Below are 27832 nucleotides of genomic sequence, written 5' to 3' on the forward strand. Positions count from 1 at the left end.
TTTTTGTTTGAGTTCGATTCATCATTAACGAACCAAGAGTATTTGGTTCGCACAATTACTCTTCTCCTTCTGCCTCTCTCTTTCTCTTTATGGTTTTGCTCTATGCTCTGGTGAAAAGAAACGAGGTGGTTTCAGTAGAGTGAACATACAATCGAGGCGTTACCGTCATCAGTAACAAAACAGTCAGGACCTAGTAGCTAGTATTGGGGCATATAGCCTTTAATTGAATCGGAGGTATTGAGCTATGGTGGTAACAATAGATAGTTCGTTCCGCGTTTCTAAATGTAGCGCTGAATTTTCAGCCTAAGGCAGTCAAGCATACATTGGTTGTCAAACCTTTTCGATTCTCATTATTGCTTTGTCGCCAAGGCCTATATTCATTATGGCCATATCAGTTTTCAGTAGCGCCGTAGACAGGAAAGGTTTATATGCTGCTTAGCAGAGTGGCATAGACTTATCTAATTACGTTAAAAGGCGAGGCATGTATAATTCAGGGACGAGTTACTTTCGAAACAACAGCTGGGTTTACTTTAAGTTAAAAGTTAGTTGAAAGTGTAAGATAGATGCAAATGGCCGACTAAGTATCAAAGCTGTTATAAAAAAAAAATAAAACGGCCATTGATAGTGTAATGTTATGATTTTTACCCCTCTTATTTACGCATAACTCCAAAGTTACTGATTAAATGTGATGACGCAATCTCCTTGTTATTTTTGTCTCGGGTAATTTCCGTGACGTAAAGACATCGTTATCTTTTATTTCTTTCTTATTTGGACACCATAAGCGATTATCAACTTCCATTGGATATTTATACTCGTTTTGATTTTGGTATATCGTGTGGTAAACGTAAGGTTAAACAAGTACAGTACAAAACCGCCCACATGTTTTATACAGTCGATACAATTACCTTTGCCGGTGTTCGGTTTCGATATTCATTGTACCAAAGTTACAAGAATAGTTTTGTAAAATATATATATATTTTGACTGCTCTGTAACATTATAATACAGTAGGATGGGGAACGATGGGACACCTGTTCATTCTATTTCCTCGTTCAATTTGGTAGTAAACAAAGAACATTCAAATAATTATAACACCGTTTCCTTAGAACTCCCATATACCGTTGTTAATGATTTAAAACACGATTCACCCTAGGGTGGGAGAAGATTGGACACCTATAGCACATGCTATTCAAATATCCTGATCCTATTTTAAACAATTAACAACGGTCTATGGGAGTCGTAGACTCGTAAGGATATGTTTTTTCTTTGTTTACTACTAAATCGGACAAGAAAATTGAATTAAAATGTGTCCAATCTTTCCCCAACCTACTGTATAATATATTTACGGTTACTTTATATATGGTATACATTTGTACAGATCTGTAGGTTACTTTCTATATCAAGACTTGTATAACATGGCACAAAACCAGCCCGTACCAGCCGGATATCCTGGCGCCCCACCTGCGTATACACCAGGGGTAGATGAGAAGTCAGGCATGCCACTAGGTGGGGCAGCTTACCCACAACAGCCTGGTTACCCGCAAGCGCAACCTGGGTTTGTTGGTCAGCCAGTGCCACCTGGCCAACCTGGCGCACCTATGGGACAACCTGGCGCACCAATGGGCCCGCCACCAGCAGGCTATGTACCCCCGCCTCCAGGTCAAGCTTATGGCATGCCGACACAGACCGTTATTATCCAGCAGCAGTTTAGCCAAGCTCCAACAGCGTGTACATGTCCTAATTGTCACCAGAGTGTAGTCACACGCACCGTCGCCGAAACCAGTATGTTAACATGGCTGATAGCGGGTGGTATCATTCTTCTCGGGGGATGGATCTTTTGCCTTTGCTTCATACCGTTCTGTATTGATGACCTCAAAGACGTACGACACCAGTGCCCCAATTGCAACCACACCATTCACATTTACAAGCGAGCTTAATGAAGAAAGCACGGTGATAATGTACATAATTGAATCTAATTTCATGAATATTCAATTCCATCGCTCCGTAGGGGCTAAAGTGAAAGTAATAAAATACCCGTAAATGACTTCTATTTTCAATCAATACGTCTTTATCCCTGCCGATACTTTTTTTCAATATAATAGTATATTTGCAATGCACAGATACCTACATCACCTGTCATTTGAATTTACATGTTTTATTGTATAAATGAACTTGCTTGGTAGTCTATTCTCGTTTTCAAATCTTTCATGATATCTTGTTATATAGTATAACTCATATCAAATTGCTCTTCTGACAATATTATATGTGCTAATGCCCATTTGTGCATGCGCCGTTTAATGTTACTTTTCAAACCGTATATACAGCGAATACACCAAAGTTGAGCTAATTGCTTCGTATGTGAAAAATAAACTAATCACATCTACAATCGATTGTCCAAATTATCTGCCATACTTAAATATAATGAAAGCCGGACACCTTTAGCACATCATGTTTAAATATTCGGATTGTGTTTTAAACAATTAACAACGGTCTAAGGAAGTCGTGAGGATACGATTTTGTAATTCTTTGTATGTTCTTTGTTTACTACCAAATGGGACGGGAAAATAAAACGAAAAAGTGTCCTATCTTCCCCCACCCTACTATGTAAATCATTCATTATTTTATCCAACCGTGAACTGGTATTATTATGGACGTTAACAAATAATCCGCACTTAAACTTGCATTAAGGAAGGACTAAATTATGTGATGAATAAAAGAAACCAACAAGTTTTACGCGTTTATGCTACGACCAGCAATAAAAACGGTGATTACGTCATGCAGCACAGTTAATTGGTCGGCCCCTATATTTCTTGCGTGCTTTACCTGTGTTTCCAGTAATTGGTTACAGTACAGAACGTCCCTGTTTTATTACAAACTAGATGTTCTTTTTTGGCAACACTGCACGAGTTTCGTGATTTTCCAGCGGGATCAGCTGAGGCGTTTTTGCATTACTCGCACGTGTGTTTTTGAGCCGAACGCCCTACTCTGGTTTATTGCGACATATTGTAGTAATTGCTGTGTTCTGTTTGAATTAGAATTACTTGACTAAAGATTTCGTTAAACAAGTTTAAGTGAGTCTTAAGAATGGCAGATAACCGAAACTGGGAAATTGGAAAGGTCGTTAAGAAGTATATAGTAAAGAACAACAACTTCTGGAGTATGCAACACTCTTCGTGAAGATCTAAACAGGTTTAAAATCATTTTGTTTCAATTCATTTTGTTTTTAATCTAAATCCATGTTTACAATATTATATGAATGATTGATCTCTATATAACATTCAGTACGCATAAAATATTACAACGTTGCTTGTGGATATCAATTCCAACCGAACAACTATAGCCGTTAAGCATTTAACCTGTGTAATTCTGATTGAATATTGTGTAATTGAAGTCTTATTCACCACATATATGTCATGCCTATAGCGGTGAGTAACACAAATGCGTAACAGGAGGTGTAAGATAATTTGCGTGTGTGCATCGTACTATCAGGAATATATATACTTTTTAGTGTATATAAGTTACAGCGAAATGTAACTTCCAAACAAAAGGCGCCCGTTGATTCGCTGTATAAAGAAATGGCAAAGGCCAACATGCAAAACGTGGCAGTTTTTGAATATTTGTATATGGCCTATATAGGAGATAATAGAAGGGTGGGTGAAGATGGTACACCGTGTCATGCTATTTTCTCGTCCAATTTGTTAGTAAACAAAAATATTAAAGAATTATAAAACAACTGTATGTTTATGTTATATGTTTCAATGTTTGCTACCAAATTGGACAAAAAAATATGATAAAATGGTGTCTCATCTTTCCCACCATGATAACGTTGGGTATTCTGCCAACTCTGGCATAAACTCGATCCCATATGACGTGCCTTGCCGTATAGAACTTTGCCAATATCGAACAGAATAACTATATACCGTAAATTTTGACGACGAACGTATATAAATACATGTAAAACAGCGACAGTGGTAGTTAAGTTGTCTGTCCGCCTTTGGACATGGGATATTTGTGTCATTTCTTCATTTATCCTATACGGCGTATGCTGGTCACGAATATTGTTGTAATTCCCCCAATTGTTAAGTCCGTCTCGTGACTGCGCTCGTATCGAGTCCCAGATTTCGGTTTGTTATGTTAGAAAACAAAGCACTTCGATGTCGCAGGCTATACATTCCTTTACTATAAGCTCTGAGATTCGGACAACAAAAGGTATCTTGTTACTCGGTCGGATTTCATTATACCCTTGAGTTCCATACCTTTAGTTACCATTCCGCGTTTTAAAAGTCTCCTTGTCAATTCGAAAAGATAAAGCTCTCCAGAAGCTTACTATTTTTATCGTAGCGAAGTTCAGCGCAGTTATTATGGAGAACAAACCGGTACCAGGTGCTTATTCTACTACATTACCAGGCTATCCGCCAGTACAAGCACCGCCACCGCTCCCAACAGGTACAGCGTTTGTAGTTCAATCTCAGCAGGTCGTCTTAAAGCCGACGTTTAGCAAAGCCCCGGTTGTTTGTACATGTCCAAACTGTCGTCAGAGCATTACTACCAATACTGTTAAAGAGAATGGAATGCTGACTTGGTTGGCAATTGGTGGAATTATATTTTTGGGCGGTTGGTTGTGCTGTCTCTGTTTTCTCCCGTTGTTTATGGACGACTTTAAAGACGTACATCACTTGTGTCCTAATTGCAACTACACCGTCCACATCTACAAGCCAGCCTAATGATGAGAGCAGCGGTATATTGTATATAACTGACAAACTTGGTTTATTTTTTCATATCAACTCTTCTTGATGGTTTTAAACTCAGAGCTTTACTAAACGCTTGTAACGAAAAACATTATCAGTCTAATGTTATGGGCATTCCTTTTCTTCTTCGTATATTTTTACCCTTTAAATGCCCATTTGTTGTCTATATAATTATGTATAGCAAGTGATAGTGAATAAATTAATAAAGAATAGAAGTTTTAAAACGTTCCAGGTGTATTATTCTTTCTTCAAATAGGAATATAAGTGTGTTTTTGTTTGTTTGTACACACGGTTTTTTTCTGATATCTACGAGTAAAAATACTAATTCGATTTTTTTCTTTAGTTGGTTAAAGCGTTTTAAAAAAATAGTTCGCAAATTTTAACCTGCCGAACGAAATAATATTGCCGCTAGGTGGTGCAACGAAACTGTTGTTCTTTCCAAGATCGTTTTCCTTCAAAATGGTGCGCGGATAAATGCGCGGAGTTTATCCAGTTATGCGCATGCGCGGAATACTTTATTATTATCATAAGGAAACACTTTAAGATTCCATTTTTGTGTGTGTTACATTCTATTTCCACAAATCTTGAAAATATGTCACACGTCAAGTTTGTTCTTATAGCAGAGTACGATATAATGAGAGTAGAGTTACCTCGATCTTTAGAATTAAACTCCTGTAAGATGGGGTTTCCTATTCAGCAATAAATTTAAAATTACACCCGCCACAAAAGTCGCAGTTTTGTTGGTTTATTATATAGCGCACGGTAACTATAACTTAAAAGCTGTCAAGAACAAACGTACAAAGAGACAACTTAAATTCGAGAAAATAAATATGACACTAATCTAAAGTGACACTCGTATGTAGAAAAATGTACAAGACTACATGTGTGTCCAAGTATAGAAAATAGACGGGAACAGAATAAAACACGAAGTAAAGTTTACGAAGAAAGTATTTAAACATAAAATGAAAATTGGTATTGACATATGCTGAAAATGTTAACTAAAAATGAGTTTCCAAGTGGCGTACTGCTGTCTGTTGTAAATAATTTTGGCGCAATTGTAAAGCTCGTAAAAACGCTGGATTACCAAAAGGCACTATCGTTGTATGTTTAAGCAACTATGGGGGTCACATAATAGAAAAGGGAGTTTACTATTTGGAGTTTCAGCAAATTTTCCACTAAATGTTTACGGCTGATGGTTGGTGTGTGCATTGTATGCAAAGTCGTTATGTGAGCGCTACACTTTGTGGAAGTCTACGTTATACGTTGTATTATACAGTGGAAATCATGTAGTAGACGACGGCAAGCCACCACTTTAAAACGAGTAGCAGAGCAGCTTTGGCGATATTGAAAATGATTGCTAGGCTCCTTGCCGCCCTCTCGTGGCAGTTCTAAAATAGGGTAATATCTGGGCGAGAGAAATATAAAGACATAAATAGGTAAGAAAAATGCCAAAAAGCTCGGTTTCGTGGCGCCGTTTTCGTTCCCATAGTGTTAAAAGCAGTACTGGTCTTTGTTGCGAAGCTGACGTGCCATCTTTTGTAAAGTTCATCTAGTTTTGTAACGCCACACCGCATTCCGTTTACGTGTCTGCGAAAAACAAATGCGTTATTTTATGACAAAGGAAAAACAGCTTGACAATTGCTGGTGCAATTAGTTAACAAATTACATTGCTAAACTGTAAGATTTAATACCTTTACACATGTATTCCATGTCCGAGAAAAACACCATCTCTTGCGAGAAAATAAAGAATCCAATTCTTCCCCCGGCAAATGTTTTATCGTATAACGCGCCGGAGTCAACCAAAAGATCTTTTCCCTCGTACATTGTCACTCTAAAAATCAAACAAATAATTAGATCAATAAAAACGCACCAAAAAATAACTGTGACAAAAATAATGCGGATAAAGTTAAAATTGTATACGGAGGTTCTAATAAAGTAAAAAGTGTTTCATATAGTAAATCTCCGGTTTTAGCGAGCTCCGATTATGTTTTGTGAGTTTTGGGTTAGATTTTTGTATTTACCTGATGAAACCAGTTTCTGGTCTGTGTTGTAAGGTCCATCTGTAAGCGGTATAATCCCTCCAGCCCTGCTGCATATCATCGTACCAAAGAGTTCGTACCTAAAAAAACAAATCTATGTTAGTTCATATTCGTAAAATCTGTTTTTGCTTTAAAAGTCGAGCGTAAAATATTTGGAGGCGCCTAAATGCGTGACAGCGTCCGATAACTTGGGTATTTATCTTAGCAATTTTCCGCGGCAACCATGCGACCCATGACCGCGTAATTGAAGAGTAAATGACTCGTTAGCCAAACCGTGCGAACAAACTATATATTTAAATGCCTATAACCAGCGCAAGTGATATGATCCTGTTAGGGGGGCATACGGTCGTTGTGGTTTTGAAATCGGATGCAAAAACTCGGTGCCTAGCATTGTTTACTTGTTGTTCAGGTTAAAAGTGAGACCTAGAACAGCTTTTTGGAATGTCTCACTAACTGTACACCTGAGGCTATACCCTTTTGCTAAGCATGTACGCGCATCCGGTGTTTACGCCACACTGATACCGATCTTTGCAAGGGTATTTACAGAATACGCTTTACGCTGCAAATTATGCGAGTCAGGTATTTCGAAACAGTCGTCGGGCAAGCCAACACGGTATGTGAACTGTGAAATCGGCGATTGTATGTTCCCCGCTAATGGAAAATATGCGAGACGTTAAGCTTTTGCAAGTCCGGATATATATAATCGCGCATGTGTTTTATAATTCGGTCCCTTCTTTGGGCGCAATATATACGTTAACCAAAGATCATAAGGTATATTATGGTGGGGTAAGACAGGACACCTTTAGCACATAAGAATCCCAATATACTAACGGCATTTTAAACAAATTAGCTGTCTATAGGCGTCGTGAGTATACGGTTATGTATAATTCTTTAAATGTTCTTTGTTTACTTTCAAATGGGACGAGAAAATAGAATAAAAAGTGTCCCATCTTTACCCACCCTACTATATATATATATATTATGTCAGTGGCAACGGGAATTTGGATCCTAAAAACGCTTTTTTCTTTAATACTCTATTTAATTAGACGCTTGTCAATCATAGATCGCGGTTAAGCTTTGCCGTTCAAGCAGTGCGTTTGTTTGGCGGTATAAGAAGGTTGGGAAAATTAAAAACATAAACCGCAACGAACTGACAGACATTCCATGCACGCATCTGTGTACACTGAAAACATTTCGACACCAAGTCGTGATTGGAAATTTCTAAACAGACCCATAAGCTCCCAAGCAAGTTCACTTCTCCTCCCAATGCGGTGAGACGTGATTTGATAAAATTAAACTTACCTCGTTTTTCGTGTCCCCGGTGTGCCAAAGTGCGTTTCTAAGAGCTTCGCCTGTTCCTGAAGTTGAGTTAACAACCTAAAAGAAACACGTAACATGAGTTATTTTTCTCTCCGGGTTATTTCATCCGTAAAAGTTGGTATATTCGCCTTCAATTACCAAAACCGCAAGCGGAATTCGCCTTCGGCTTGAAAGGGGAGGTTTTGTCGGTATGGTTCGCAAGATCTATTAGCGCGCTTTTAGGCTTTAGTTTAATTCGATCAGCAGTTTTAATAAAATAAGCCCATTGCGAATTATACGCCTATATAGCAAAACCAGGAAATGCTCTCGTTGTTTATTGCCACGGTTCACTTATCTCGAAGTGGATTTGTTCTGAGCTGATGAGTTTGCGTGTTGGCAAAACAAAGCTTAATTATATTAGCTCAATGAAAGCTCAATGAAAGCGATTGGCTATATTACTGTGTACGGGTGAAGAAAAGATTCAAAACATAATTGGAGTTGCTTGAATTCCACAACGGCAATTTACCTTGACTTGTATGGCACTGTATCCGTGGGCACGTGATGGGTAGTTTTTCCAGTAGGTTTGAGATACTTGCTTCCACATGACTACGTAGAATTTACTGGAAGATTGATATCCGAAAACAAAACCCGCGTAATCGTCATCTTTTTCAGTGTTGACAAAGAAAGTTCCGCTAAAATCAACCGCCTCAAACCGGTCCATTCCTGTTGAGAACAAAAACTTTATAGCACATCTTGAACAAAAATCTTTCAGCGAAAAAGGTTTATGTTGTTTAGCCTTATGTTTTCACTCTTGAACAAAATTTATCTATACAAATATCTTATCTTGTACGAAAATGCTTTGGCAAAAAAAAGGTTGGTTATAAAAGTATAACAAAATTTTAAAGCAAAATTTGCCCCGGAAATCAGGCAGCGTAGTAAAAGTACAAAAAAATTATAGCAAAATCCATTGTCTGATCAGTTTCTTACCGATGGCGAGTCCAGGGTCGCAGTTTTTGGTCTGAATGAGCTCTTTACCCTTGTTCCTCACAACCCAGTTAGGATCAATTTGTGCAATACCTTCTGGGTCAAGAGCAATCATATCGAAGCTCCTGAAGTCAGTTACACTTATCTTGTTATTCAAAGGACAAGCATCGTCGGCATCCATGATATTATCACCATCAAAGTCGCCCTCACAAGCGTCGCCTCTGCCGTTACCTATTACAAAAAACAGAATTTATGATTTTTTTTAAGAAAAAAACTTGCGATAAGAAAAGTATAGACGTTTAAAATTCTGCTGTTAAGAATCTTCCCTTCTCAGAAGCGGAAACTCTAATCCGACCGCGAAATGCAATTAGAGTTCTAAAATGTAAAAGAGCATTTTCCACGAACCGTCAGTATCGAGTTGGCTTGGGTTGACAACCAATCTGCAGTTATCTCGGTCATCTGGGATACCATCGTCGTCGTCATCTGGATCACACGCGTCGCCTGCATAAAAAAGTTAATGAGAAAAACCAACAAATGTAAAATGTGATATTGAGTTGCTTCTTTTCCAAGTAGCTTACCCAAACCGTCGTTATCGTGATCTGCTTGGTTGGCATTTGCAATGTATGGGCAGTTGTCTAAATTGTTTTGTATTCCATCTTCGTCGACGTCTAAGTTTGAGTCGCAACTGTCGCCAACTTTGTCGGAATCTCGGTCCTCCTACAAACAATCGGTTTGTTAATATTTTTCTAAAGAAAGTTTAAGAATAATTTTCTGGTTTAGTGTGGGAGTCGTAGCTAACCTGTGCCGGGTTGTGTACCAGAGGACAGTTGTCACATGCATCACCAACTCCATCCATGTCGCTATCGAGTTGATCAAAATTGTAAACGTAAACACAGTTGTCGAATATGTTCTCGATGGCTAAATAGAGATACACCTGTTATTTAAAGCACTTCTCGCCAATAACAAAGCTGTAATTATCAACTTACAGTCGCCGTCAATATCAAGAGAGCAAGCGTCTCCTTCGCCGTTACCATCGGTATCCTTTTGGTCTGCATTCCTATCATGCACGCAGTTATCGCACATGTCTCCAACACCGTCTCGGTCGACATCAGATTGGTACGGGTTGTATATGAACTGACAGTTATCCTGCGCACACAAGTTGTGTTGGAAAACTTGTCCATGGCGTACCGCCGCACGAGAAGTTCGTGTTTACAAAAACGACCAAATAACGTTGAATGAAAGTGCATTCTACCGTACGTAAGCGTTTCACCACTTGCCCAATTTCACCGCCGAGTCACGAGCCAGCACTGACAGACTTTTCAAATAATACGTGCCACTTAAAAGCAGGCATGCTAATTGAGTCGCAAGTCAAACAAGGGACCAAGTTTAAACGTTTATTGGGGCGTGCACGAGGTAAACTCGGTCGCACAAAAACCAGTCAAAGATTAATTCCATGGACGATTCGGATGGCTTAGCAACCAAGATTTCACCTACTCAGTAAAAACCACCCAGAATTTCGGATAAACAGATACACGTCAAAGGGTTTAGTGTTACACGCGAGGCTTATTGGAAAAAATCTACTCCAGCATATTCGATCACGTTTTTGTAATATTAAACCAACCTGTTCGTCATATATGCCATCATTGTCGTCATCTCTGTCGCAAGCATCGCCTTCACCATCTTCGTCCGAATCTTCTTGTCCGCTATTCGGCAGTCGAGGGCAGTTATCCTCGTGGCATGTAACCTGTTGATGCAAAAGGTGTTTACTCAGTACTCGCACGCAAAGCTCTCGAACAAAATAGCTTTGGAAAGAAACCGGAACTTACTGAAGTGTTGCTGCCTGGGCATACGATTTCGTTGTCTGCCCAGCCATCTAAGTCGGTATCATCTGCACAAATCAAACCATCGCAATGTGAGCATGACGCGTAGCCTGGTCGACACTGTTGAAAAACAAAATTCGTGTGAGGGGTGGTATGAGTCTGCTGTCGGAACGAATCAATAGCCGCTTTGTTCAGATTAGGGTATTGAAAGGGCGGGCAAATTAGCCGAAGATTTTTCGAATTCCGAGAATCGACAGCTTCCAACTTACGCTCTAATTAGAGGGAGAGCAAACGTGTGTACTAGCACGGAAGCTTGAAACGCGAAGCGAAAACATCTACAGTGAGACAAAGACAAGCGGAAGGAGAAAACTCCCGGGTTCGCTTTGCAATCAACTTTGCGTGGCGAATCTACTTCAGAAAGCGACGAAGCTGTTTGTTATTCCAGGACATGAACAAAGAAGGTTCGTAAACTTATCCCAGCTATGCCCAAACTCACGAGAAAGGCTGTGTGAATGTGGGGCGTTTGAGTTTGAATAGATTGGAATTTTATTTTTAGGATTTTGGCAAGGTAATTCTCCTGTGTGTGGGACGGTGTGCGGAATGTCGGAATTGCGAATGTTAATTGTTGCCAAACAGCGTGATTAATTCGATTTGAAGGGTACTACGATTCAGTGACCACGAAAAACCCTTAGACGTGAATTTCTCTTGACGGAAATCTAATCCGAACTGTTGAGGCCTTGGCACACGATAACACTCAAGTCTAAAGTGGCCTGTCTACCAGCAGCGTGCGTCTGGCAAATGCCTATCGAGAACTGTTCAGATAATACAAGTGTTTTCGCAATTAAGCCGATACTCTTACCTTGCAAATGAATGGTGGGCTGACGGTCTTGCCGAGGAATATGCATTCCGCGTTTTCTGGGCAGGGGTTCGCCCCGTCTGTGCATGGATTGGACATGACGCATTCTTGTTTGTGGGCACGGGCGTGAATGACGCCGACTCCAGACTGAACGTCGCCTGTAGAAAAAGATTTGTTAACCTACGCAAGTGCACGGGTAATGTACGCCTTAAGTCGTCAATGAAGAGCTCACCTCTATATCCGGACGGGCAGGGAAGACATGAATAGCCTGGGAAGTGGTTCTGGCATCTATGAACGCCTTGATAGTGGAAGCAGGCGTCGGCAACCAGAGTGCACTGTTACAAAACAACAAGTTTAGTCAAAGCTGTTCAAGGGCAACGATAACGTGGGAAACGCCGTGCGACCGAATACAAAAGATTCACGTTTTGGATTGTGGAGAACTTTAAAAGCATTTCCTATGACGTCAAGAGACAAGGTCGTATACCACTGGCGCGGCTAATTACCCCTGATGACCTCACGGTTGAGCAGGAATGCATTAGCGGTTCGAACTCTAAGAGTTGGGAGGGAAATGCTTATTGCCGAAAATAGGCAACGACCGATCACGTTACATAACAAGCGCATTTTTATAGCCACGTTTAAATGATTATTATTTATCTCCGCGTTAAAAGGCGCTTTGGAAAGATAGACTGATCAAAATGGACGCTCTAAGCATTTCAACCACCGTGTAAATTGCTACGTTGTATCGCAGCCTTTTATAGTCCTCTTTTAATTAACTCGCGGGTAAGATTGCCGCACGGCTGCGAGTTATTTTGGCAACAGCTTCGACATATTCGCTGTCTGGGAAAGTATAAACAGTGCAGCGAGTGATAAGCCGTCGTGTACCAGGTATAACCTGGCTAGTGTATTTGCAAAAAGCATACCCTCGAGGATTAGCGAACATTTGTATAAGCATCATCGTCTGATCAACTCCTCGTGTAACGGCCTATCTATAGACCATCTATCTCACGCAGGTATTATCGAGGTAATAAGGCTTCGGTTACAGTAATTGGGGCCATAGGCTGCATTTGTCAATAACGTTTCTAAAGGGAATTGAAAACCAAGACGTTTATTGGGCACGTTTCCTTTAGCGGGACGCAGCGTTTTATTTTGTTTGGACGGACAGTTACTGCAAAACTTTTGTATTTCAGTTGTGTTTTGCACAAAATGCATTCTCAGACAGATTATCGCAACGATAAGGCGCTGGCGGATATCGAGAGCTGATCGCATTCGATAAACTTAATTGTGTGGGTGGATTTTGGGCGCGGGCGTCTGGTAGTTTTCCTCGCTCGGCCAATAACGCCGATTGAATGCACGCTAAGTGGAATCAGCTGTGCGTTTAGACTAAGATTAAGCTTAAAATACGTGGTTATCACACAAATCTCTTTGCGGAGACTGGTATTTTGCTCTGGCTCTCCATGACTCTGCGCTGCTATCAATCTGCATCTCGATCGCCGATGCGTTTTGCCGAAGAACAAAAATAGCGACGTTTTTATGGGAGAATTGTTTACCTCGTCAATGTCCTGGCAGTTTATGCCATCTCCTTGAGTTCCAGCCGGGCATGAACCACAAGTGAAACTACCATCATCATACGAAGTGCATTTCACACCACCGAAGCAAGGGCTCGCCAAACAACCGTCTATACACAAAAAAGTTCATTGGAACATTGTTAGCCAACAGCAAACATCATATGTGTGTGGACGCATGGTGTAACATTCTTACCAACTGGGCAATTCTGTGTGTTGCATTGGCCGACTTCCTTCTTGTCTCCCGGGCACGCCTTTCCGCCGTACCTCGGTTTCGGGTTGTTACACTTTCGCTTTCGCGTGCGGAACCCTGTTCCGCATGAAACACTACAACGTTTCCATGGTGACCAGGTACCCCATCCGCCATTAACTGCGCATTAGAAAACGGTATTAAAACCCCGCCTTACCAAAGTGTTTTTAAAATATGGCTGACAATTCATATATAACTCATAAGAAACTATTAGGTTGGATCAATTATGACTAGGTGTTTTGCTCAAGTATATATGCCACACTACAGCAGGAACTATATACGCACCTGCACAAGGCGCTTCTCTGCAGTCTTTGGTTTGTCTGTCAGGTCCAAGACATTCTTCACCGTCCAACTCTGGAATTGGTGCATTACATTCACGGATTCTGGTGGATCTGCCTCTACCGCAAGTTACACTGCATGGAGCCCATCTGGTCCAAAACGACCAACCTCCATCACGGCGCCCTTTATAAGTTAATACAACGTTAATTTTTTTATAAAATTAAGTACCGGTATGTTAAAAAAGGCGATGAAACTGCACTCACGTTTACATGGGTCTCTAAGGCAGTTTCGGTTTTCCAACGTTGGTCCATTGCATGGAAAGTTAGCTCTGTCGCAAGATCGGCCTCTTGTCTGGCTTCCAATTCCGCAAGTAACGCTACATTCCGACCAGCTTGACCATGCAGAAAACCCATCAGTTTCAGCTGCAAAACCGCAAGAGTTAGTAATACCCAAGTAGTCGCCTCAGCAAAACGTCAAAGCTTATACACAAAGCGGTGCATTGCGACACACCAAAGAAACGTCAGCGCTAAGCCAACAGTCGCGGTGCAAAAGTCGTGACTATTGGGTGAGGTGCGGTGACTGCGGTAAAGGCTGATGGCTTTTTTGGCCAACTGCAATGACGCTTAAGCGGCTGTCCATGTTTTGAAATCGGGATTCCTTGAAATCACAGTGAAACAATGACGAAGGTTTTATCCTGTCGGCTTAAGCATCGAGTGCGTTATTTTCGGTCGTTCTAGTGACGCACACTCCTTCATCTACCGTGACAGGTCATGCCCAGATATAATACGACGGCCGCACTGAGCTGACCCAGCTGTGTTCAAGAATTTCGTCTATGCGACGATTTGCTGTGGCAGACGTATCGGTAAACAAAACTTAAAGGCATATGTACGATCAAGGCAATATTGAACCACGCTGTTTTATATCAAATACCTCGCTTTCCTGTTTACCCTGGCTGTTGTTTTTCGTATAGAGCCTGCTGTAACTCGATCCCAGTATATCCACCTGGTATGGTAAGGTTACTGAGTGCGTTCGCACCCTCTCTTACATTATGCGCGACCCCTAAGCACCCGAAACAAGAATCAAAGCGCCGAACTATATTTACAAACAAACGCGTCGTAAATCGGCGTGAAAAGTTAAGTCTACATTGCGTGCCGAAGTCTTGGCGACGGGACCGTACAGTCAGAGGCGAGAAATGCCAGCTTCGCGCAAGGTTGTGATTCCCCCAATGCGTGTTGCCATATTTGGCGCTGGTCCGAAACGAAGCGCGTGTGTGGTTGGTCGTCGCCGATTAGGCCACGATAAGCAAACATAGCAGATTAGCGTGCCTCGAATTCTTTGCTACATGTACAGGAATTATTGCGGCGAACTAATAAGGGTTCGAATAAACAACAGAAACCCTGACGCGGCGTTGTGGAAATTAATAAGTTGTCTAGCAAAGGTTCGGTTTGTCAATCACATAATCATTGAATTTATTTCTCTCCCAGCATAGTCGTAAGAAACCACGGCGCCAGGGGTTTGTTAGCACGGCAAGGCGCACCGCAATACTTGTCTAGTTTAACCCTTAATTTGCAAGAACAAATCCTCTGAGAATTAAATGCGAGATGACATAATTTATGCATGTTCCACTTTTTCTTTTGCATCATGCCTGTTTTGGCAATGATTCGTTTGCCAGAAACTTTCCCCACTACCTTGAACCGAGTGGTTTAATTAACGACGATGATTTTATAACCAAACATTTCAGCTGTTCGCAATGTACGTAAATGCGGTTCAAATACACTTCCCTTGACGATATATCACACCTCGTGTCACATAAGTGCAAATTTTTCGCCGCCCAGGCGGGCGCTGAGCAAAAGTTCACAGCCGTGTTTAACACCGCAATCACAAGATGTAATCACACCGTTAGGGCCAATTTTGCAGCAGATCTCCCAACGGAGAGAAGTGCATTTCCAAATGTGCAGGCCAGACGGCGGCTTTTTCGAATTCAGAGTACGTCCTCCCGTGCTCCTAATTGGGCAGCTGTACTAATAAATCTAGGACGCACTCGTGCAACCTTGCTGTTGAAAGTATTTCAAAAATATATTTTGCTGCTAAGCTAGATCCAGCCGAGCGGTTTTATAAATGTAATTTAACGCTGTAATAACAACTATATTCTCATAAAGTCGGAATAGTTCCAAGAACGGAACAATACCTTAATACGTGCAGACATTTAAACTCGACGTTAAGCCAGCGATTAGTCATTGTGTATTCGATATTAAAGAGCTGGTTCACGTTTATTTGACAACAGCTTACTCGCTGTAAGTCCAGGTTTTGTATTGTTACGCCAACATTAATCAGTCTTTGCATTCCGACTGCCAGTGATTTGACGTAAAAGGCGATAAACGTTATTTGCTGTGAGCGATTAACAGGTGTACGATGTTCAAGCCAGAAATTAATTACTTTTTAGGTGTTTGTGCATTGGGATTCGTGTTTCTACGTTGGAATTTCGTTTTAATCTCCCTCGGGCCGTAATCCGGAGTCAGGTGCGGCCGCGGGCGTAAAGAATGTCCTAAAATAGCCAGACGTACTTGCAAGGCAATATACTGACACCAGTCGCCCGCAAATTTCAAACTTAAGCGACGTGCTGCTCTTTCTGCCTATCAGGTTCGGCTTTAAGAGGCAAGCGTTTAAACAAACAGCTCATGGAGCAATGAAGTTTCGTTCGCTCGTCAACCCGATCCGGGGGCACTTAAGCGTTTCCGCTATCCCGTCTCGCTTTGACTTTGCAAACTAATTTTCATTTGCGATTTAGCACGGTTGGTCGGTGTCAAAAGAGCGCTGATGATTCTACCCGAAACCTGGCAACGGACCCATGCCACCCACGCACTTTATCATTGGGAAGTACGCGTTTGTCTGCGGCGGAAAGGGAAGCACTCAGGTTGCATGCAGTTTGTCGTATATCACTGGGGCCATTATGGCGTCGAATAACTACGAGTAAATGTATCTGATGCTCGTGAGTCACTGGGGGTTGCCAGCGCTATCTTCACGCTGATTCAGGTCGTATAGGTGTGCGATGATTTAAGGGCGGGGAATGTAGAAAAAACGACCGTTTGAAAAAGTATTTCCTTTCAAACTACAATCGAAATGTTTAGAATATATGCGTCCACTCGAAATTCCAGTTTACTCATCCCTATCCGTAAAACTATTTTTAATCATCAATTTCTCACGCTTGTATGGCATGCAGTATAGCACCTGTGCTATAGCCCATCGCGCTTTGGCGTGAGTGATTCGAAATTAATTCTTTGCTTGTGCTGGCTCGCAATTGCGAAATATCAAGTGAGCCTCAAAATTCCGTTCTCACACTCACATGACGGTCTGTAATCATCTTATTCATCGGTCTTGACACGAACCTAAAGACCTCGCGGCGGTGCCAGGCGAGACTGGTAAACAAGTCCAACGTGCTTAATTGTGTATGCGGAATTTTGAACTGAACAGTCATTCAGGTATGCGCTGTTTTTAGTGCGTATGCGTGTATGTTTTGAGATTAGACATAAATTCTAATCAGCAAAATCACCTTGACATTTCGGGCAGCATTCTCCGGGAACTCTCGTCACATTGAGGCAGTGTAGAAGAGGGCAGGTTTGGTTTGAACATAGCCGGTGGCCACCCTGATAAAACGACAGAATAAACTTCCAAAAAGGTCGTTTAAATAATACACTACTTACATCGCATACGCAAGACACGCAGTCGTCAACGTTCCATCTCTCTCCGTTCTTGTGCATGCCTGTGGCATCCATGCAAGAGAAGAACACCTCAAGGTCGTCCGGCCGTTTCGCTCCTTGCGGCGGGCGGCATGTCAGCTCGCAAGAATCTTGGACGACCTGCAGCACAAACTGGCGCGCCATGGTATTACTGCCAGGCAGAACGTTGTCGTGGTGAGAAGGACCCGCGTTGCGGGACGGCGCTACATCGAACTCTGGGTCAAACTCTGAACGGTTGCTTTCAATGTTGCTTGGCGCTGCGGGGAAAAACAAGTGTATTATTTTAATGCAGAATTTTAATCAGTATTCATAAACGAAATGTACTCACTAGATTGCGAGTCGCAGAGCATAGGGTTGGCTTCAACTCTCGAACCAAATCGAAATCGAACGTTCTGAAGAGATCCCTGGATGCGGAAACAAATTGTTTGTTTATTGGAGTATAAGGGCGACAAAAAGGCAACGTCGTGTGTTTGCTCAAGGGAATTGAATACGCATATCGCAGACGAAGCTAAACAATGACTGCCCTATAGATTTCCTATTAATAGAAATTAAACCAGGAACCCGTGTCAAATAAAAAATATGTTTTCCCCGCTTTCCCGCAACTGAAGAACAAAGACGGCGTTTGTGTGGTGTAAAAACACGTAACTTATCACAAGTTAATGTTTGAACTGTTTTATTTTGGTGGGGCAACAATGATTTACCAACCACAGCCACTGTTGTTTTGAACGTTTGATGTCGGTCATGTTTTTGCGGCGACGTCGTGTAAAGTTTGTGTACAGAGTGTTTCGGGGTGGGAGAACTGTAGGCGTTATAGTTCCACGCTAGAGTTACTATGGGGTGCTGTATACTCAAATAAGTACATCGCGTGTGCAGTGTTACAAGATAAACGCGCCTCTGTCATCGGCACAAAGCGAGGTATGCCTGGGTGCGAAGGAAAGGGGCTTGGCCCGGCGACGATAGACAACGAAAACACGCTCCGAACAATACACAGTGAGCGTCAACAGGTTCATGGTCTAATCTAACGACGGATTCCTGCGGTCGATCGAATACAAGCATGGGTATTGTTAAGGCTCGGGGTAAATAACGTCCACTCTTATCCACGCGCTAATATGGGGATAAGATATATACGCTAAAAGCCACTCCACATACCTTAAAATCGTCCTTGTTTTCATAGGCAGTTGCGAGACTGATTCGGCTGCTGCCAGCATCCAGACGCCTGTAGAACTCGCTCTCCAAACGCCGTGTGCCAACGTTGCGGCAGTTAACGTACAGCGTCACATCGTAACCGCTGAACTCCATGGTCATGTTTTTCCATTCTTTCAGTGAATTGGCGATACCCACATTTGTGAAGGTCAAAACATGATTCTGTTCGCCAACGGTGTAAAAGAGATCAAGTCTGTCTTGTGGGGCATCACTAACGATCGCCATGGTATTGACCGCTTGTGCCGTGCTCACTGTTGGAGAGATGCTAATAAGGGTGCCGACGTTGTTCATTCTCTGCTTCATATTAGCGCTGAAGTAGAAAGTGTCAATGCGAGCCAGAGACGCTGAAAGAAGCCGGAATTGGTCGTCGGTTGCCACCAGAGCATGTGGTCCGAGAGGCCTCTTGAATTTGTATGCGGGAAAGAAATGATCTGGACTGCTTCCGTCCGTAGTTATAGCTCGTCTGTATGCAGGTTGGGATCTCTTATGCGAGATGCCGGTCATTGAAAAGAGGTCGAAAGCATTTACCGCCGACAGGCCGACCGCTGCGTAAAAAAAATTATAACAATTTTATTTTTAATAAATATATATTAGAAAATTTAAATTTAATTTCTTACCTCGAGCGGCTGCGACGAGTCCTAAAAAAGCGAGAATCCACGCAATTTGCATTTTTGCGCGTCAGAAGTCACAGAAAGTTATTCAAATACAATATACGCGTTTCTGGAGAGACAAGTAAATAAATCAGATTGCTAAACAAATACGTCGCAATTCCTGCTGTGTAACAAGGTAAGGGCAAAAGTCGAAAAGTCAAATGGTAACAACAAAGCGGTCCGGACACGGAGCTGACAATTTAAGCTGGGACACAATGATCGTGTTCCTATAGCGATAACTGCGGTGTAATATATTCCATTGTCGAAAATGAACCGCTCCGACTAATACGTATGAGCTCTTTACGTGAATCGACACGACAATAAAGGCGACGGAGTATAATATTATTCACGTCTTGGGTTAAACTGTTCTCTTGGTAATTGAAAAAAATCTAATTCTTCACCTATAAGATCTGAAATTAACTAAGTTCTAAATCGATGTTCCTTAACGTCAAGGTACAGTTTCCTAGTCTGCTTGCGTCCTCTGCGTCGTTTTCTCGTTTAGCCCAATCGCCATACGCACAGCCTTTTATACTTTCGCACCAGCCACTAAGCTCGTAGGCTCTTTCTTTCCGGCGGCGCTTTTTTTCAAAGTTCGATTCTCAATGCACCGACGTCACTCGCCGTTTACGTCACGGGGAAGACATATACGGTGTTTCTATTGCTCTTCAGGAAAGTTAATTAGGGCAGCGTGCAGTGCTCACATTCCATACTGATTTTTGCGAATAGCCTTAAGAAATGTGGTAACAGTTTCTTTTCTCATATTGTTGGTAAATCCGAGATCAAGTTACACAATTACTTCATTTGTATTTATATCTTTTCTCCAAAACACAACATCTGATATGTGAAATACTCGTGGACGCAAAACCCATACAGTTTAAAGTTCAACCTAAAATTTCTTTGACGAAAAACTCAAAACTTATTTCAAAATTTAACAAAAAAAATCGTTTGGTGCAAAAACCAAACAATAAAATTCTAAACAAAAAAAGTTTTTATTGCCAAGGTCTGGTCTTATACTTCGTAAAATTGTTCCCATCAAACAACCCGTGTGTGTGTCGAAACCGCAGCCTGGAATTTAATTACCTCTGCAGTTGATTGTATTCGACCGCAGATACTAAGTGTGCATCTGCTGACTCAAGAGACAAGATAGCGGCCACCACAACTAACGCTTCATCGTCACTACACATTATATAGAAGTGGCTTTGCCACTAACGCGCGTAGTTCGAATTCCATTGGCACAAGTCCTTTACCAACTCGAAGGCCAACACGTCACGTAGGCCATTCCTGAAGCACTTTCTGTCCCGTGGCAATTGATGGATTAACAGTATTTGGAAAAACATAAACAAACAACCATGCGATGCTGTGTAGAAAATTTCCCTATTCAGTTCGATGATGAATGGCAGCTAATGTAGGCGCACCGTGACGTCAGAGCAAGCGTAGCTATAGGTACTACGTCAAAGGCGTAAATACACCGTGACCGCTGAATAGAGTTCCGATTGCGTGTCTTCCGTATTTGCACTCGACACGAATGCTACCAATTTAGAAATTGCCAATTCGAATCGCGGAAGGATTCAAATATATATCAATATAAAGAATTACACGAATGCCGAAGCTATAATAATACATAAACCCTTACGGGGACTTCTTGTTCACTTTTCGCCAGCTTGCGATGACGAATACATAATCTCTATTTTTGCTCGAAGGTATCCGTTATCACGTGGGTAACCGCTCGTACGTCGTCGCTTGAGCCACAACGCTGATGAAGGCGATATCTGTTCCCAATCACCTTTAGTAACCCAGGGCGCAAATCCCTTATTGTTTGCTCAATACTTGTCGTTTTATATGGGAGAGATAGAGTTTACAATACTTGCTGCCTTGATTACGGAAATAGGTAATTAAGGTGGGAGTCTTTATATATTGCGGATATTAGCGGAGTTCATTTTTTCAGCAAACTCTTCCGTTCATAATTACGGCAAACCCATTTATGGCAATTACGTTTGTTTCCCAGCAAACTTATTTCTCAGCACCGTACCCTTATCTGCGGGTATAAAGATCAAATATTTACAACACGTTTACAATATTTAAATAAATAACACTATTTAGTGCGTCGTATACTTGCGAAGAAAAATGAAATTGACAGTTCGGAAATTTGTATTGAAACGGGTTTCGGGAACTAGGGTAGGGCTTTCAAGCAAGCAGAACCAAATATATGCTAACGAACTCGTGGCATGGATTCGGTGTACTATATTAATATTCGTGATGATTTAAATTTAATTTTGTCAACTTCCGTTATGGTGAATTTTAAATTTAGTTTCGAAATTATTTTCCGTGACGTTGTTTAAAAACGCAAAAAATAGATTTCAAAATTCCAGCAATATTTTGCTGAAACTATATATCGGAAGATTAGTTTTGCGGTGATTTGGTTTAACGTCAACCAGTATCGAATTTTGGGCTTGAATTTCGCGTCAATAACTTTTCAATTTATTAAAAAATTCCATTTATTGAAACGCTTTTGTATATTATTGCTTTGTTGTTGTTTACTCCATTGTAGATTACTGTATAGGTTGCACAATAATTTAAACCACTGTCTTTTGGAGAAATTTGAGTAAAGTAGGGAAACCAACATCATGATTGATAAATTAGAGGTTAAAAATGGCCGACTTCTGCCTGGAATGCTGTACTACAGTGGGTAATTTGTGCCCAAGCATATTTGGAGGGACTGAAAAATGACGGTCGATTTCCGCTTCGTCTTGTGTGCGGTGGGTAGTGTGTTTAGACGAGCCCAATATCGGTATAGCAAGTGTTTTAACTCATTACCAAGTGAGGCGATGGTTTTGGTCGCGGGTGAGATTCAAGATAGTGCCGAACTGACCTTGGTGGGTTTGGTTTCTTGTCTGCAAATCCGTTATTTGTGTTTGTTTGTACGCCAGTCCATATACAAATACAGAGTCATGAATGCCTCCGAATACCGCGTGTTGAAGAGAGCAATGACAGCTGAATTAATCACCTTCGTACACCGCGCATTGCTAGAGTTACATAACGGTTTATTCACCGCTATTCGTCAAGATCACTGTCCCACGCACGCATCGAATTAGCGCATCAGATGCAGCCCGCTCCTATGACTGTGTTCCACGGCGTCGTCTTATAAGGCGTCGATCCGTCTAAGCGCTGATGGAGGTCCGTCACTGTTCTCCTTTTTCGCGGTTGCAGGAATCGTGTAATCGGCGTGATTAAATTGGCAAAAATCCGTCGCCGTAGTCACGCAAAGGACCCGCGTTAAACAACCAGGTTATGGATACAAATCGTATAATTGTAAGATGATCTGGATAAACCTGTAAGGCTCCAGGAATGAATCATTTTAAGCTTTTATCTCCGTTCTATTGAACCCTCGCTGCTACGCAACTTGTGGCTCGGAACTGACGTAGATAATGGGCCTATTTACCGTGAGATGCTGAAATGTCAATGTGTTTTGACTGGGAGCAATACAGTGTTTGGCAAACTTGAGTTTTACCATAAGACGTGCTTGAAGAGAATATAGAAGGTTACGTTATGTGTTCGTTTCGTGCGGATTTGTAACATGGCGAATCCTCCGGGCATACGGGCGCACCTAGAATCGAGTGGTTATTCGAATGCTCCGGGTCATTTAGGTTGAAATATTGTTGTATATAGGGTTTTCATTATGTTTTGAGTCGGGTCAAATATAATGTATCGCTTCAAAAAATTGACATAAAACACGTTTTTTTTTGTAAATCCAAATCTTGTAACGAGATTGCCGCGATAAATATTTCACGGAAATGTAAAAGTTTTGCGCTGTGGTTAGTACATATTGTAGGTTGGGGAAGACAGGACACCTTTAGCACATAATATCTAAATATCCTAATTGTGTTTTAAACAATAAAAAACAGTCTATGAGATTTATGGGGATACGATTTTACAATTCTTTGAATGTTCTTCGTTTACAACAAATGGGACGAGAAAATAGAATGAAAAGGTGTCCGATCCTTCTCTTACGCTATATATAATATTGAATATAAATATTATTTTTAGTTTTGTTAAACAGGACTTCATAGCTCTAATGATAAATGTGCTTGTGTATATTAAATCGCGTTATGAGAATTGAATCGAATATAAAAACTGGGAATAACAATCTGAAAAACATTATGGCATAACTTGTAAAATATGGCCAACCTATAACACTTGTTGTTCAAACAAGGATACCGCCTTGGTCGCTCCCCTCGTAAAATGCCGACAATTCCAAAGTTCAAATAGGTCCATATTTGTGCTTCGATCCATGTTTTTCAGACCGGTAGCAACCGTTTGACTTCCGATCTCCCCTCTGAACGACTTAGCAATGTAGCCTTGGTATTTGAAAAATGTTCGAAACCGGGTATAGACTCAATTGATTGTCTTAATGCCCTGGAATTCTGCGTGCTGCTGCTTGAACTTATGAAAGGTTATAGCTGGTGTTGCGGCCGGCGTTGGTACCTTTATTAATGTTCACGGACTTGTACAGACGGATTGTGCTTTCGCACTGTACCGTTAACGCAGAATTTGGCTAGGTATTTCGGGTTTTGTAAATAGCGTTTGATGGTGGATCTCACACGGATCCGCTCGGTTTGACAAAGTCGCCGCCAATGATATGCCATTACCAACGCGTCGAAATCTCCGTCTGGGTCAAGTTAGGCTTGTTTTATTGTGCCTTGCTTCGTGCTCTTGAAGGCGGAGGCGCTAAAAGCATACCAGTCAAACCTTACCGTCAACTGTGGGTATTAAGCGGGCCTCGTCAAGGATCCGAAACTATGCCAAGTACTGGTTCAAAAACAAATAGCCTTGAACATATGACGTGTTGTTTATTAGACTAGTGCAATAAACCGATGTCAGGACGGTGCGTGAGCTAGGACTTGAGGGCTTAAGTGCAGCCACGGAACTTTAAACGTCATCTTTTAGGGGATTTATTCGAAGCCTGTGGTATTCTATTGTTTGTTAGCGCTGTCGTGTTGTATAGGTTCTATTTAAACGCTCGTAAACACATATATCACCTCCAGCGTAGCAAATGGACGACGCCGTCTTTGGAAAACGTTTGGACAAATGCCGGAAACCGTTTTAGTTTTCCTGGCGTTTTTTGACGGTGAAAAAACCGCAGTATATCGACAGGGTGATTCGGCCCGGATAATGAGTACACCATCAGCGTTTTAATCCGTGTTGGTAGATCTTCTAAATGTCAAGGAGTGATTGGGAGAAACACCCAAGATGATTCGAACTGACAGGCCTTCACACCGCATGTTTGAACCCGCCCATACAATTAACTTACAGGGGCAAAACCCCTAACTGTACACCCTATCCCTCACTATGATTAAGAATCATAGATCAAAGCTACCTGCACCCCAATTATCGATTTGCATTAGTCATCGTTTTATTTAGGCCATCACAAGATTTGTACGGACCAATGTTTAGACTTGGTTTTTGTTTTTAAGCTTTAAATCACCAAACCTAACATGGTCGTTAATCACGAAGGGTATATCATTCTACCGATGACGACGACACCTAAAATTGTATATTCGGTATCTTCGTGTTATAGCTCCAAGGTATAACGAAAAAAGAACGCAAGTACATTTGCCTTAACCGCATATGTGTGTAATATTAATATAGGTGTACGACCGAACCGAACGGCTTTTCTAAAAATACGCTGTAATTAATAGCAATGCATGTTTTATGGTAAATTACGTAAACCCTATCATTTAATTAAAAAGAAATTACATACATAGTAGGGTGGGGGAGGAAGGGACATCTTTTAATTCTATTTTCTCGTCCCATTTTTTAGTAAACAAAGAAACTTCAAAGATTTACTAAACCGTATTCTCACGACTTCGGCATACCACTGTTACCTGTTTAAAACACAATCAGGATTTTGGATATTATATGCTAAAGGTGTCCCATCTTCTCCCACCCCACTATAATTTAATAGTGATGAGGTGATAACTGCATAGCACAGTCGGTTTATTACATGTAGAACTATATTCACGTTATTTATAACTATGTACCCGCGATTCTGCCGAATAAATGAATGAGAAATTGCCAAATACAGATATGCATGGATAGCAAACATAATACGAATACGTGTGCGTATGTTTACCCATGCGTGCGTTGAAAGATTTGCACCACTGTATAAGGTGGGAACTCTTTTCACCTCATAATACCTTAGAGTTATCATAATATGGGAAAGTAATCAAATTTCTCTTCAAATTCTAAAGGCAAAGTGCTGTCGCCCCATTTACGCACTAATGCTGCAGCAAATAAGGTTGCGGTGGGTGTATGTATCGCAGATAAACATCTTTGCTAGCTTAAGGTGCAATTTCCTCGCCAAGCTAATCCAATCGCTGAAACGCTTGCAAAGGGACACGCTAAATACGAACCGCAGCCTTTTGTGTCAACAGCAAAAAAGACAATGCATTTCGCAAACGGTATGCAGTCAGGGTTTGCATCTTAAAACGTCCATTTTAAACTTACACATGCATTTGAAAAAAAAAACGGTTTTGCCTTGAATTGAGAGTTGTATTTTCTGTGCAGAAAGTTCGGCTTTTTTCCCCAGCCGAGTTTTGATTATGGCTTGCTGTATTACGGGTATATGAAACGACCGCTGTTATATTACTTATACCACGGTCTGCAACATAAGAACTTGTTATACCCTAAAAAGTATTTTTTTGACTTATAAAGTTTTTGTCCGTTGAAATAGGGTTAAAACTCGTAAACAAAATAGTTTTAATTTTTCAACACATTATCAGTTTAATTTCAATGCCACGTGGCAGTTTCTCAGTTTCGTATTACAACCCCTTTGGTCCGACCTGTCACTGGTTGACCAGTCGCAAAAATGTCTTTTGTTGCAGCACAATAAATTCGCATGCGAAGTCAAGTGGTTTTTTTTACCGCTGATTTTTGGGACCATTTTTCCTGCAGTTTTTGTAAGGTTTTTTCGACCCCTGCAAATTAGCGTTGACTTGCTTTAACAAGAAAATGGCTTCGTCCGTGTACGCTAAACAATTCGGAATCGATTCCGTCCAGCTGAAACGACACTTAACAACAAATTCCGAAATCCAGTCGTATTTCAGCAGCTGCATAAAAACAAATAAACTATTTGAGGAATTTTGTTTTTTCAGACAAATTCTGAAGTGTGGCTTGTCCTCGGCCGACTCAAACTGAAAAGTTTATACCGGGAATAGATAAGAAAAGTTCGGCGCGGCCAAAATACTTGTGGCCAAATTTGAAAACCCGGCTTATTGGGTATAGGGCGTGTATTGTACGCACGCGACCAATTTCTCCATAGATATTGAATAGATTATTCTAAACAAAGGATATTTAACGCCAGACGTTGTCGACCAATAAATATATACAAGGGGGAATTAAGACACGGTTATTGAATTGAAAATCGTTGTGTAATGAACTTTAAGCCTACGCTTATAAAATACCTTAACAAATTTCGTCACCGGTTGTTTCAGAAACAAGCTAATTTAATTGTTGTTTTAATTTACGTCTCGAAAGCGGTGTGTTTATGTCGCAGTCTGACGTAAATGAGTTTGTGGTATGGATGCCAGTAGGGCTAGATTTCCATGATTCACAGATTCTTAATAAGCATTTGCAACCTAAGCGTCTGTTGGCATATTATACTAATACTAATTGACATGCAATATGTCATATACAGCTGTGTTTAGTGACGTATAACAAATGTCATTTAAAACAACACAAACGTAAAAGCTGAGCAATTAACGATAACGTGGACGTATGTTGAACAATTGTAATTATAGGAAGACATTAAACCCATGTTTTAAAAGCGTTGCAGATAGTCTTAATAATACAACATTATTCAAATCTTACTCGTCAGTGTAAATACGCGAAAATCATTGTTTTATTAACGAAACCCCGCAGTGCCACCAGGCGATCAAAATTTCCAGCCGAATGAACATTTTAACCTATTGGTAAACGTGTAAAATTGGTAAACATATTATTGGTAAACGTGCAATTCCAGCCCTGCAGAAACATATCCGAAAATCAACATTTTAAAACTAAATAATATTTTCTAAGCAAGTTCTTTACAAGTCGACACGTGAGTAAGACCTGGCAACAGGAATTGCAACAATTGGAAACGAAAACGACCCTTCCCTTTCACTTGGCGTGCCCTCCCCACATTTATGATAAAGCGATATTTTCAAACGCTATTGTGTCTTTAGTAACCTTAGTAGAATATATCACCCACACAACGATCATATTACTAATTATCTCTCGGAATGCTCGTACACTGTTTGTCGCATAACTTTATGTGTTAGTGTTGTATCGCGGACCTTTAAATTCTCTGTAGGTATATTTTGGTGCTATGAGTAACTACAGTTTCAATAGGAAAGAACAGTTGTACCTTTTC

The 27832-nt window shown here is 41.0% G+C and overlaps 2 protein-coding genes across 3 annotated transcripts; one reads left to right on the plus strand and one right to left on the minus strand.

Annotated features, from left to right (window-relative positions):
- The first annotated feature begins 1278 nt into the window (after positions 1–1278).
- LOC100176690 (lipopolysaccharide-induced tumor necrosis factor-alpha factor homolog) lies at positions 1279–2384 on the plus strand. The gene has a single exon (XM_002131714.3). The coding sequence runs from the start codon at positions 1414–1416 to the stop codon at positions 1933–1935; it is 522 nt and encodes a 173-aa protein (XP_002131750.1). The 5' UTR covers positions 1279–1413; the 3' UTR covers positions 1936–2384.
- A 3091-nt stretch (positions 2385–5475) lies between these two features.
- Positions 5476–27286, minus strand: LOC619278 (thrombospondin A). Of its 2 annotated transcripts, XM_018811393.2 has the most exons (24): positions 27276–27286; positions 19393–19495; positions 18722–19320; positions 17901–17976; positions 17537–17829; positions 17386–17479; positions 14099–14257; positions 13842–14018; positions 13503–13676; positions 13292–13419; positions 11977–12079; positions 11748–11902; positions 10895–11008; positions 10690–10812; positions 10055–10214; positions 9868–9986; positions 9647–9785; positions 9474–9569; positions 9072–9299; positions 8611–8807; positions 8088–8162; positions 6768–6865; positions 6438–6577; positions 5476–6333 (listed from the first exon to the last, which is right to left on the minus strand). In XM_018811393.2, exons 2-24 carry the CDS (start codon positions 19442–19444, stop codon positions 6326–6328), a joined length of 3507 nt encoding a protein of 1168 aa, XP_018666938.1. In that variant the 5' UTR covers positions 19445–19495; positions 27276–27286; the 3' UTR covers positions 5476–6325.
- Between the last annotated feature and the right edge of the window lie 546 nt (positions 27287–27832).

Source organism: Ciona intestinalis, chromosome 4, assembly GCF_000224145.3.
Source record: "Ciona intestinalis chromosome 4, KH, whole genome shotgun sequence".
In the NCBI taxonomy this organism is placed as follows: domain Eukaryota; kingdom Metazoa; phylum Chordata; class Ascidiacea; order Phlebobranchia; family Cionidae; genus Ciona; species Ciona intestinalis.

Bases quoted from the DNA above. Each gene is read 5' to 3' on its own strand.
- LOC100176690 (XM_002131714.3), top strand. From the start codon at position 1,414: ATGGCACAAAACCAGCCCGTACCAGCCGGATATCCTGGCGCCCCACCT.
- LOC619278 (XM_018811393.2), bottom strand. From the start codon at position 19,444: ATGCAAATTGCGTGGATTCTCGCTTTTTTAGGACTCGTCGCAGCCGCT. The intron at 9,786-9,867 runs GTTAGCTACGAC...GATTGTTTGTAG, and splicing joins TGGTACACAACCCGGCACAG to GAGGACCGAGATTCCGACAA. The intron at 9,300-9,473 runs GTTCGTGGAAAA...TTTTTGTAATAG, and splicing joins AAGCCAACTCGATACTGACG to GTAACGGCAGAGGCGACGCT.